At 46.0% G+C, this 13,682-nt stretch overlaps 1 protein-coding gene across 4 annotated transcripts in view; it reads left to right on the forward strand.

The window, feature by feature from the left end:
• Positions 1 to 2,888: 2,888 nt before the first annotated feature.
• The window catches only part of adam11 (ADAM metallopeptidase domain 11), a 76,687-nt gene continuing 65,893 nt past the window's right edge, over positions 2,889 to 13,682 (forward strand). For all 4 annotated transcript variants that reach the window (XM_063184862.1, XM_063184870.1, XM_063184885.1 and 1 more), the window contains exons 1-2: positions 2,889 to 3,330; positions 3,885 to 4,081. In XM_063184862.1, coding sequence (XP_063040932.1) covers positions 3,273 to 3,330; positions 3,885 to 4,081 — 255 coding nt within the window. In that variant the 5' untranslated portion in view covers positions 2,889 to 3,272. The remainder of the gene's footprint in view (positions 3,331 to 3,884; positions 4,082 to 13,682) is intronic.

Consider the following 13,682-nt stretch of genomic DNA (forward strand, 5'->3'; position numbering starts at 1 on the left):
TGCATAAAACGATATGAAAAGGAATAGTATTTTAAAGAACGTTCTGTTCTGAAAACACTGGGATCGTGAATGCATTGGTTAGGATTCATGATACCTAATGAGACATAATGAATGAATCATTCATTACATGTAGGCTATTTGGGCAGGAATTAGTTTTGAAATGGACCATAAATTAAACAATATAACATGTGGACGTCTATCTTTTAAAAAGGTTTATTATTGTAAATGGCAATTATAATTGTAATCCAGAACACAACCAAATTCAACAGTGTTTTCTTCTTTATGCGATTGAACAGGATAAAGCTTATCAAATGCCATGAGAGAGAGAGAGAGAGAGAGAGAGAGAGAGATGTTCGAAACTGACCTCGTTTTCAGTGCTCACCTGATAAATTCTTAATGCCATGACAAGGCTATTGGATCTTTTGATAATGGGAAATGGAAATCGGGGCCCTCTCAGAGGAAGCCATCACCCCACCTCCTGCCCTGGCCTGACTGGTGAGTGCTGGGGAGGGACAGAGTGCAGTGCCCTGAGTGAGCAGCTGCTATCAGGGACTAAGGGACTGAGGCTGTAGCTTGGCTGATCAGACTGATGTTAAGGACTTGAAATGTGGCCATTGAAATAGCCTAGAATAACAATAAAGGGCAGTGCGACCTGCACAACATTTGCTAGGGAGGGTGGGTGGGGAGTTATGAGATCCTGTCAAACTACTTTTTGACTTGCTAAGCATGCTCTTGCTAGAAATTCCATTCACAATACAACATCTTTTATCTTTTCATGGGACATACTAGTGAAGGCTGTGTTTTGTCGTCAAGGTCTTGACGACAAAGTGCTTGGGGAAAATCTGATGTGAATTCTGTGATGTGCGGCTCACCTTTGTCTTAGCAGTATGCTAAATGAGCATTTTTGACTGTTGGACTGTGGGACTGATGGACTGACTGACAAAGTGAGTGTCTTCTGTCTTGTGTTGAACATCTGTAGGGAACGTTTCAGACTGTTGAGTGCAAAGGACTGATGGATTGACTGAGTGGCTTCTGTCAGTGGTCCGGTCAGTTAATGTGCTGATGGCAAGAGTCCTTGCCTGTCTGCTGGAGCCGTCTGGCACCACTATCAGATTCAGGCTGCCATCCCCCGCCAGGGCCCTGAGTCCAGGAGGCCAGGTGGGGATGCTCTTTTCGGGAAGTGTAAATGTGTGGACGCCGCCGCTATCTGTCTCCCTTAGTGCTGGATCGAGTGTGGAGACTCTCTGACTCTCTCTCTCTCTCTCTCTATCGCTCACTTAGTGCTGGATGGACAGAGAGAAATACCTCCTTCCTCCTCTCTTCCCTTAATCTCCTCTCTCGTCCTCTTCATCTTTTCACCAATCGAACTACTGCCTCCACATCTTTTTGTGCAGGGATGAAACAATAGGACAAAAAAGGGACGCACCTTGCATCAATTGTCTTTTTATTATTTCTGTGCAAATAAAAAGACAAGGTAAAAAAGCATTTTTTCCCCTTATATTTGATGTTTTTTTATTTGGGCCAGAACCCTCAAAGCAGTTTATGACTGAAGCATTATCCTAGCTACAATTGCAACAATGGGATCAATGAGACGGCTGAACATTACATCAGTGCTCTTTCAGGTGTGTGAGTGTGTGTCTGAGAGAGAGAGAGAGAGAGAGAGAGAGAGGGGGAAGGGGGAGATGAGAGAGAGAGAGAGAGAGAGAGAGAGAGAGAGAGAGAGAGAGAGAGAGAGAGAGAGAGAGAGAGGGAGGGAGAGAGAGATGCATAAACATCAAACTGTCAAACTGCCTCTCTCCACACTAATGGAGCTTTTCTGAGTGTTTCAGCAGCAGCTCATTGAATATTTCATACCTGTTTGGCTGTGTGTCATAGAGAGAGAGAGAGAGAGAGAGAGAGAGAGAGAGAGAGAGAGAGAGAGAGAGAGAGAGAGAGAGAGAGAGAGAATGAACTGTGTGTGTGTGTGTGTGTGTGTGTGTGTGTGTGTGTGTGTGTGTGTGTGTGTGTGTGTGTGTGTGTGTGTGTGTGTGTGTGTGTGTGTGTGTGTGTGTGTGTGAATGACTTGAAGTCAGTGCCACTGAACTGAAAAGGGGGTTTTGAGTTCAGTGTTACTCTCCCTATATTTAGACAGTGTGGAATTCATAATGACTATAGCTGGTCCTTGATGCCACAGTAGGTATTTCACTAATGTTTTTTTTCCTCTTCCTTTGATGCATAACTTTTTTTTTAACCTGCCAAAAAATAATAATACAAATATTTCTACAGATTGCCCTCATTATTCATACCTGTCATTATCATACTTTTATCTTTAAGGCCTACACAGTATGTAAGATCTAGCCACTCATGTCAAGCCATTGAGAAACAAAATGATGATGCTGTTGACATTCATATTTAAAGGGGGTTCAAAGGGTGTATTTATTATGTCCATCAGACTAGGTGGCATAGCCTACTTTGATTATGTTCAGTTCAACACATCGTTTAAAATCTATCCTTCATGCCTTCTTCATGCCACCCACCCCAAACACCCACTCAGCATCTCCGTGAAGAATACTATAGGCCTACTCCTCTGACCCGGTTAGAGCAACACTGTGCTCCTGTACTCCCACATCACTATTCTCCAACTGCGTTGCGCTTGGCTCAAGCGCTCCATTATTTGGGTGAACTTATCAAATGGTGCCAAGTTCTTGTCCATCCTGTTTGTGTCGGCTGGGCTGTCTGTAAAAGTCAAGGCTGTGAGAGCTGCATGGCAACGGCGAAAGGGATGCTTGGAGACATAGAGGGAGACGCGAGATGAGGGAGGGTACTCCAGGTCCCACGTGCCCCTTTCCACCGCAGAGCCGTTCGTTTTTCCTCCTGCCCCGCGCGTTTCCGCATACCGCATACTCATGCACACACAGCCTTCACATCAACACAGACACCACACACACCCTCCGTTCCACCATGACCGTAGTGCATGCACGGCGATTGGCAAGACATTAATTTTGCATATTTGTTTTACCGACACATTTTTTCTTTTCATTGATCGATTCCTCAATACATATTTTTTTCTTTTAAGCGCCACCCTGTCTCAGATCTAATGCGCCTGTCCACATAGGTTTGAAGACGGGAGCGGAGGGTTGTGAAAATAGAGAGATCTCCTCACCAGCTTTTTCATAGTCGTTTTTTTCTGTCCCTCTCCTTTCCTTGTGCTCGGCCGTTTTTTTCTTATCGTGAATTCGTCTCTCGGTAGCAACTAACTGCTCGATGAGGGAGCACGGGACTATGTGAACAGGATGCTCGCAGTGCGGTGCCTTGTGTTTGCTGCAGTGAGCGCGAGGCTTTCCGTGGCAGGTAAGCAAAAGCGACCGGGGAGGGAGACGGGAGGAGAAGGCCTTGAATGAGAGGCTGAGATAGATGGGGAAAAAGAGAGATTGGGGAGGGTGACGTCGTAAAAGAATTCTGCTACGCTTTCACATTTCCCCCTCACTCTGTATATTTTCTGCCCAAGTAATCGTTTTTCTCTCCCCCCCGCGCAAAGCTGGGGGGTTCTTGCCTCAGTGCCAAGCCCCGAACAACCAGAGCTCAAACCCCTGCCGCTGATCAGCAGTCAGTCGGCACGACCCAGTCGCTGCGCTGGATTTGCTGTATCTACACAAAATTTAACCGCAGATCAGTCGCTTCCAAGACCCGAAACATGCCAAGCAAGATAAGGCGCCATTTGATCAATAATTCAAAATCGCGTGCTAAAACAATGCACGCTGCTGTCGTTTTCGTTCATGATCAAACCGTGCTATCCCATTTGCGATTACCCCAACACATATGCAAGCCCCGGTTGTTTATTAATAAATGTATAGACAATTTGTCAGCATGATGGATAGAAACGTTTCACTGTTGTTATATTACAGGTATCAGAAGCGAATCTGTATCGCGGGATGCAAGTGTGTGGGACTGGGTATTCCCGGAGAAGGAGCGGGGGGAGAATAGCGCGGCGCCTGAGGAATTGGTCCAGCCTCGCCGGCTCTTGCTGCAGCGCGACTCGGATGGAGAGGCGGCACACCCCCGCCTCGATACCCACTTGAGGGACACCCCCGACGGCCCAACGGTAAGGAAATCCCACCCTTCAGTGTGATATCCAAGATGTTATCTATCAGGAAAAAATTAACAACAACCAGACTCTTTGCCATGCTGATGAATCAAAATGCTTCATGGAGAGTGTTGATTGATCCATTCTTACAACAAGAGGGCTGCATGTGAAGTTATCTGTGTCAGGGTGTTTTCTCAGTGAGGAAGTAGGCCAGCAGTGCTTCTTGTCCACTGTGCTGTCTTGTCAGCCAACTTGCTGCTTTTTTCCAGGCTTGTGTTGTCTCACTATGACTGTTGTTCTTTAGAGTGTAACTAGGGTTTGTTGCCTCGGCTACCCTAGTTTAGGGTAAGGTTACAGTGGATTAGACCAGTGGTTCTTAACCTTTTTTACTTAACGCATCCCTTCTCCTGTGCCGAAGACAAGCCGCACACCCCCAACACAAACTTCCGCACTTGTATATGCACTAAAAAATGTTTTGTGTGATTAATTACAATGATTCTTGCTTGAGACATTAATCAATACCTTAATGACTGAAAATGGGGACCATAACATGTTATAATTTGGTCTTAATTTGACCTAGCTATAATGTTTGCAAGCAAACAAAATTCTGTGCACCCCCTGGAATCTTTGGCGCATCCCCAGGGGGTGCCCGCACCCCAGGTTAAGAACCACTGGATTAGACCACCAAATGCATGTTCCAGTGAGTCAAGAAACAAACTAAAGTGATGGTAGGTGTGAGAATGTGAGCAAGAGTATGAGAATGTACATTGCATCAGTAGGGGAACTACTATTTGTGCCCTTTGCAACCCCCCCCCCCCCCTCATTCACTCACTCTCTCTCTCTCTCTGTCTCTCACTCTCACACATACACGCGCGCGTGTGCACACACACACACACACACACACACACACACACACACACACACACACACACACACACACACACACACACACACACACACACACACACACACACACACTAGGGGTGGTACGGTTCACAAATGTCACGGTTCGGTCCATATCACGGTTTCAAGGTCACGGTTTTCGGTTTTGTACGGTTCTGGTTTTTTTTTATTTTTTTTTTAAATAAAATGTATTATATAAAAATTTGAATGAAAATGTAAGCTTATCATGGGTATGTTGAATTTGACTTCATTTAACCCAACTGAAAGAGGAAAGATATCAATGATTTTAACATGCTTCCATTTATTTCACAAAAAGGGAGAACTAAGTCCTAACTTTTAAGTTGACAAATATTCAAATATTACATGCTATAACACATTTGATGTGTAAAAATAAAACAGCTACACTCCTGTAGGTAATGGGACCATTAGGTCAGTGTAGTATGACTATTTTGGTTAATGACACACTGAGAACGAATTTGACTTTTATTTTGATACCGCTTTCTGCGAGTTTTGCGCTTATGAATCAGTTGCTTCCTATCATGAAACTGCCAGCCGTGAGAAGCATAGAAGTAAAATCAGAAGTCAAATTCAATTTTAAGTGAACAAGTGATAGGGTTATGTTATGTTAAAATGTGAAAGTTAAGGTAACAAATCATTTTAAAAGATCGTTTTTTTAGAAGTGTATGCACAAGAATGTTTCACAAAACTCCTGTGAAGCTGAGCCTTTTAAAACAGTCAAATTTTATTTTTGTTATAGAGTTAAACATCAATGTTAACTAGACAACAGCACAAAGTCCCCTTCCGTCCATCAGAGTTTAACTAGCTACATATAATTAGGCCTACAGTTGATTGCAGTTAAGGACAGCACAGTGAATCTGATGGATATGTTCAATTATCTCGCATTTTGCCGTCCGGAATCCCCATTCAATGCCACGTGGATATAGCCTACACTAGGCTACTGTAACGTAAGTCATAGTCTACTTTGTTCTGCTAATCTGTCATTGTTACTAAATTCATGTTCATTTAATTTTAAATGGTCAGCATAAAGGAATAGTCACTTGCGCTAACGTGGAGAGAGAGGTGGGAGAGGGTGACGCTGCTGACCGACCTGCACTTGCTTGTAGGCTACTGTAGCCTAGTCAGCTGGCGCATGCTGTTACATTAGGCCTATGTCTTTCAGTTGGCTGATAGAAATCAGTCTTTCCACACTCAATATCCTACGTAGTCTTTGTGTTTTATGCTTGTAAAAGTAGTAGGATTTTAATAGCGTCGTCCGCCGGTGGTCACTCTATTTTTTTTTTTTTTTGAAACCGTGGGCACCGTGCGGTTGCCCACTACCCCGTTCCGTGACATGCAAACCGTACGGTCTCGGTTTGCAACGCAAACCGTACCATGCCTAACACACACACACACACACACACACAGCATTGTCATTGACATGTTTACAGTTACAGTTTTTCTTGATTGTTTCCACACAATTTCTGGTACTTCACACACAATTCTGAAAACATCTCTCCCGTTTCCCAAGTCCCCTAATCAATTTCCCAATTTTCAAATCTCCAGTCTCTTATGGGTGCGTTGGTTCCAAAGCGATAATCTACAGAAGGAATGAGTGGAACTCGCACACTGGTAGCCGATCGGTCATTGTGTTTGAGTTTTTGGATTTGTATGTAGAGCTTTGAGAATGAGACATGATTCCAGAAAGGTAAACAATCGAGAAAACAATGTCAGCAGAGAAACTTTAACCATTACACTCGGCTTGTAATAAAACAGTAAATGGACAGCTATTTACACGTCAACACTTACATGCGCACGCACGCACGCACACACACACACACACACACACACACACACACACACACACACACACACACACACACACACACACACACACACACACACACACACACACACGTCAAAATGCACCAGCTTGGCTGTCTGGCTTAACACTGGCAATCACACTGACTTTTTGTCCCAGGGCTGGGCTAGACTGAGCCCTGCTCAAGCTGTGCGTTGCGAGGGTGTAGTAAATGACTAGTCACACATGTAAATGAAGGGCCAAGGGGGGCAGCTGGCAGCCACAGGGAGGTGTGTGGCCCCGAGAACAGAGCCAAGGAGAGGAGAGAAGACTCCTGAGAGGAGCGGAGAGGAGAGACGAAGAAAGGAGAGTAGGGGAAGAGAGGAGAGGAGAGACGAAGAAAGGAGAGGGGGAAGAGAGAAGACTAGGGGAAGAGCATAGATGAGAGACGAAGAAAGGAGAGTAGGGGAGGAGAGGAGAGGAGAAGATTGAAGATTAGGGGATGAGCGGAGAGAGGAGAGACGAGGAGAGTAGAGAAGATTAGGGGAAGAGCGGAGAGGCGAGACAAAGAAAGGACAGTGGGGAAAGAGAGGAGAGGAGAGACGGGGAGATTAGGGAAAGAGTGGAGAGGATAGACGAAGAAAGGAGAGAAGGGGAAGAGAGGAGAGGAGAGACGAGGAGAGGAGAGAAGATTAGGGGAAGAGCGGAGAGGCGAGACAAAGAAAGGAGCGGGATGGAAGAGAGGAGAGGAGAGACGAAGAAAGGAGCGGAAAGGAAGAGAGGAGAGGAGAGACGAAGAAAGAAGAGTAGGGGAAGAGAGGAGAGGAGAGCTGAGGAGAGGAGAGAAGATTAGGGGAGTAGGGAGAGGAGAGCCGAGGAGAGTAGAGAAGACTAGGGGGAGAGTGGAGAGACGAGGAAAGGAGAGGAGAGGTGAGAAGGGGATGAGAACAGAGCCAAGGAGAGAAGGGAAGGGGAGGAGCGGAGAGTGGAGAGACGAGGAAAGGAGAGGAGAGGTGAGAGTCAAGGAGAGGAGAGAATGGTAGGGGAAGAGAAGAAAGGAGAACAGATCCAAGGAGAGAAGAGAATGGTAGGGGAAGAGAGGAGAGGAGAGAGACAAGGTGAGGAAAGGAGAAAATGCTAGGGGAAGAGAGGAGAGGAGAGGAGAGACAGGGAATGGAGAGAAGGGAAGATGATGAGTGGAGAGACGAGGAGATGGAAGAGCAGAGAGGAGAGCTCAGACGAGGAGAGGAGAGAATGGTAGGGAAAGAGAGGAGAGGAGAGACAAGTTGAGGAAAGGAGAAAAGGCTAGGGGAAGAGAGGAGAGATGGGGAATGGAGAGAAGGGAAGGCGATGAGTGGAGAGACGAGGAGATGGAAGAGCAGAGAGGAGAGCTCAGACGAGGAGAGGAGAGAATGGTAGGGAAAGAGAGGAGAGGAGAGACAAGTTGAGGAGAGACAAGAGGAGGAAGAGAAGGGGACGAGTGGACAGGAGAGGTGAGGATGGGGGATGTGAGAAGAGGATAGCCTAGGAAAGGAGAGGAGTGAAGGGTAGGGTGGGAGAAGGGATGAAAAGAGAGAGGACTAGGGGAAGAGAAGAATAGAAGAGAAGAGAAGAGAAAAGAAAAGTGCAGAGGATAGCCGAACCATAGAGAGAAGAGGGAAGGCAGCGAAAGTGAGGAAAGGAGAGTAGTGTCACAACTAGGGCTTGACACTGGCACCTGCCAACCGGCCAAATGCTGGTAAAAGTTGGCTGTGGCTGGTAACAATTTCAGTATCACTAGCCATTGGCAGGTAGCTTATTCTATGGGATGACATGTCAGAATAGTGTATATTCTGCACTTTGCCCCTTGCGTATCAATGTGTATCATCTTCTGAGGTTAGATGTACAGCGTGATGATTTAAAAAAATCTAATTTGTGGCTACAAGAATAGCTGGATGGCTAGTGACTCGGGAAAATCACTAGCCACAGTGGCTGGCAAGCGAAAAAGTTAATGTCAAGCCCTGGTCACAACCCCAAGAGCAGAGGTGAGACAAGGGTAGCAAAGGTAAGGAGAGGTGGAGAGAATGGAAGAGAGGAGAAGAAAAGGAAAGAGAGGAGGGTAGAGTTGAGAATATGAGAGAGGAGAGACAGGGACAGGGAAAGTGAGGAGAGGAGAACTCCGGCAAGGAGGGGAGTGATGTCTCACCTCAAGAGCAGAGTTGACATCAAGCAAGGTTACTAAAAGTGAGGCGAGGAAAGGAAGAGCGGGAGAATGGAGGAGAGGAGAAGGAAGAAGAGCTGAGCTGAGCCAGAAAGAGAAGAGAAGAGGGAAGACAAGGAGGGGAGTGATGTCTCACCCCAAGAGCAGAGGTGAGGCAAGGATGGCAAAGACGACGAGAGGCAGCGGCGAACAGAGGAAAGGATAAACAAGGAGAGGAGGGGGAAGACAAAGAGAGGAGAGCTTAGCTGAGAAGCGGAGCGATGAGGACAGTGAAAATAAGGAGAGGCGGGGAGAGGAGTGAGGCCTCTGGAAGGCCAGGAAAACAGATGAGCCAAGGAGAACAGAACTCTGGAGGGGACATGATGACAGGATAATGCCATGTACAGACCAGGAGCGAACGAAGCGACGGAAGTCATTATTTCTCTATGGAGGGCACGCGACCTGCGCTACCAAAGCGAATTCGCCAGGAGCGAAGCTTCTTGCGCGACCAGAGCGAATTTTGACGATAAAACTAAATCTAATCGCAGGCGAATTCGCTCTGACACTGTTCGGCGAAAACCAATCGGAACGTTCATATCTCGGAATGTCCCAGGCTGTCAAGCCAGAGCCGTTATGTGATTAGCTGAATCAAACATGTCAATACTGCGTCTGGAGCGAATACAGCGAATTCAAGGCGAAACTTCTTCTGCTAACCACGCTACCAGGCATAAGAGATTGGAGCAGAAGTGAGGAATTATAGAAGAGGAGAGAGACTAGCAGGGAGGAGTGCCATTACATGGAGAGAAATGGAGGAAAGACCTCCCGCAGGGCAGTTCCACTCAGTTCCGCTTCACACAGGGAGGAGAATAGAGGAGAGGAGAAACAAGGAGAGGAGAGCTGAGGAGAACTGTGGAGGGGACGGGATAAGAGAGGAGGAGGAGGAGGAGGAGGAGGAGAAGTGCCATGGAGAGATGAGGGGATGGGAAGAGAGGAGAAGGGAGAAGCGTCCTCCAGTAGGGCAGCTCCGCTCTGTAGCGCTCCACAGATGGGAGAGTGTGTTGGCCAACTGTGTTGGTGGTGGCGGCGGTGGCGGTGCGTGACTCACCGTCTGCCAGGGACGCCAGGTCCGCTCCACTGAGTCAGCGTAGTGCTTTGGGTGTCTGGCCTGGGCCCTGTGGCTGGTGGCCGAGGTGTTAGGGCCTGGCAGTGGGCACGGAGCTGCCTGGGACCAGTGGAGTGGAGAAGCGTTTTGGGCTGTGGGTCTGGCTGCGGCAGTGGCATGCACGTACCGTACAAGCGCACACAATTGCGCAGACACACACATATACATATGCACACACACACTCACACGCACACGCACACACACACACAAACCCACACACGCACACTCATACTTGTATACTCAAGCAAACATGCACAAAGTTCTACACACACAAACACACATATGCACGCAAATAAACAGAACCACTATATCTGTGCTTTAGGTGGTCCCTGGCTAGCTGAGGTGCTAGAACCATAGGACCATAGGAGCATAGGAAGTGTGGGTCTGTGAAAGCTGTGTGTACCAACTTAACTTGGTTTGCCTTTTCAAGTAATCTGGCACAACGCGGCCTGCTGTGGTAAGGCACTGGGTTACTATGCCGGCGACCTGGGTTCGATTCTGCCCCGGGTCATTTGCCGATCCTTTCCCGTTTCTCTCCCCCCACTAATTTCCTGTCTCTCCTCCACTGTCCTGTGAATTTTTTGTTTGTTTTTAATCTGGCATTAAAGGGGTATGCCACTATTTTGGGGCTAAATACAGTTAAAATCGTTGGCCAGGGTTTATAAAGGTGGTAAAGTGTCTTATTTTTCATGTAAGCCGTTGTCTTGCTTTAAGACAAGTTAAAAGAGGGAGCATGTCGCTAAGCTAGTGAAAGTCAATGGATTCGTGTAGCATTGTAGCACAGATCCATTAACTTTCACTAGCTTAGCGACATATTCCCTCTATTAACTTGTCTTAAAGCAAGACAACTCTTAACATGACAAATAAGACACTTAACCATCTTTATAAACCCCAGCCAACGATTTTAACTGTATTAAGCCCCAAAATAGTGGCATACCCCTTCAAGTTCAGTATCAAACAGCATGGTAGCTGACCTCTTCTGTCCCCCTCCTACTGTATACGCACTATTTTATGGAAAAGCCTGGGAAGACTTTAATGACCCACAACACTTGGAGGAGTCCTAATACTTCCTAAACCTGAACAATGTTTACTTACCTTGAGGTTACTCTCACTGCTGAACTGTGGGAAATGATCAGCTTGCAGGGATACATTTATATGCCTCCTACTGAGTAAGGTGGACTGTGCTGATTTCAAGGTGTGGTTTTCTGCACTTTGCAGAGATGTTGAAAGGGCTGACTTTTTCACATTTTCTTTTAGAATTGAAACTGGCACAAGTGAAGGGGTTATTACTCTAACATCTCTCTCAGAATGAATTGTGTAAGGTTCATTTTTGGCTTTTTGTAGAGAGTACCCATCCGCTTTACCATCAAAACCATTTGACTGACAGGTCTTACAGTACCTGAAATGTTATCTTATACTTGTGTGCAGGATGTTCAAGACCATCCATCCTATGCAGAGTAGAGTAGAGTACTTATATTAATCCCGAGGGAAATTAAGGTGTCCGACAGCTTACATAACTACACAAATACAAAACATACACAAAGACCTAATACACATTATTGCACATTGCAGTAAACATATAGCACACATTTGAGTATAGCAAATCTGCTCTATGCCTTTGCAAGGTTGTCTGACTCTCTGTACTCTTCTGGGGAAAGTTTACATGAATAAGAGATAAGATGTCTTGGCAATCTTTGTATGAGGGTGACATTTCAGGGTTTTTTTTGTCTGTGTGTGACAGGACAGGTTTCATAACAGCGTCAAAACAGGTTTAGTTATGTTCTCAAGTGTCATTGATCCAACCCTTAGAAACAGAAATTACTCATTCTTTAAGCTTAAGATTTTTCCTAAATTATATACCTACTTGAAATTAAAAAGGTAAACATCCATAACCATTTAAAGGCGGCTGCTCGCGTTTTGGTAATTTAAAGCGGTGCCTAAATGAGAGTTTACGTGCCTTTAGCCGCCATTGCTCAATGGCCATTAATCTAGATTTTGTTTATCTGAGGTGCCAGGTGTCTGGGCTGGCGTCTTCAACAGGTGAAGCGATTGGCTTTGCAGCAACACTGTTCTTTTCTCCATTTGTACACACACATACACACACACACACACACACACACACACACACACACACACACACACACACACACACACACACACGCACACACTCACACTTGCATTAGTAATGGCGGGGGTGGCCGGTTCTGTTAGCAGACACCCCACAGTCCAGACTGTCGTCATCCTGATTAGCATGCATGGCGCTAACATTGGCACCCTGGATCATGTCCATTCCATTCCCGGGCCGGAGTGGGGCCCATAGCCTTTACCAGGGCCGTTTCAGGGTACTTTTCAGGGCCGTAATCATTGCTCTTTTTGCTTATTGGACTTTAGGGAGGTTTTGCCTCTCTCAAAAGTTTTCATCGCTGTCATAATAGCCAGTCATTACCAGAGGGCCTCCATTCAGGTGGGGGTGGTGGTGGCCAGGGCTCTAGATCATTGGTTCTCAACCTTTTTTTGAACAAACGCTCCCTTGACCTTATTACAAGCATCCCAACACCCCCTTGACCTCATGACAACGCTCCCTTTGAATGGACTAATGCCCCCCATTGGCAACTAAGCACTGCCCCTTCTCCGCTGTATCCTTCTCAACGTCCCCCTAGAACTCCCCAACGCCCCCTGAATCTGGTGTTTGGCAATTGCCTAGTTTGCTTGTCTGCTTGTGACAGGCCTGGCCTTTACACTTCATGGTGATGGCAACTCCTGCCAATAGCGATGAGCTCCGTCTGTGCAGTCGGCCGGCCAGACTTCCTGTGCTGTCCTGTTTATGCTGTGCTGCCTCAACGCGTCTGTCCACGGCCCAGGGCCCGCTAATATTAGACTACAGCTTGGAATGTTGTTGTTGGGTGTTTTTTTTCGGTAGAGATTGAGACTTACGCTTAGGTGTGAGAATACTTAATTATGCTTCACAAAGTGAGTATCCCAATCTTTTCAATCAAAAGAGAACTTGTACGCTTGGACACTTAACGGCTATGCAAAAATGTATGTTAACTGTAAATGCATAATGTTTTCCATGTCCACAATGTTGTCAAATAGCTCACTGAACAGTTCACTAATTCACAGTAATTTCACTAAAAGTAATGTTGTGTAGTGTAGAAGGGAGTGGTGAAATCAACTGTTCACCTGCATTCTAGTAGGTGGTAACAGTTTCCCTCTGACTGATGTTTTGAGTGTCGACTGCCATAGCTCTAGGAGTCGACCGATACAGGTTTTTTAATGGCCGATGCGATACCGATTTTTTTTTTTCATCACCCTTGGCTTATACCGGATTTCCGATACCCGATATTTGGGGCCGATATGGGTTAAAAAAAGGTCAAAAAATGACAAATATTCCAGGTCTCAAGTTAAAAATAAACATTCCTTTAACATTATCAAATCGAGGTAGAACTTGTAACATTTAAACACCCACTCTAACAATCAAGTAATGTCTAACAATCAAGTAATAAAAAAATAAAGTGTCTTGGTGCTTTTAAAAAATGAATGACATAAAATAATAAATATTGCGTATCGGCCAAAACCA

This window comes from Engraulis encrasicolus, chromosome 2 (assembly GCF_034702125.1).
Source record: "Engraulis encrasicolus isolate BLACKSEA-1 chromosome 2, IST_EnEncr_1.0, whole genome shotgun sequence".
Classification (NCBI taxonomy): Eukaryota; Metazoa; Chordata; class Actinopteri; order Clupeiformes; family Engraulidae; genus Engraulis; species Engraulis encrasicolus.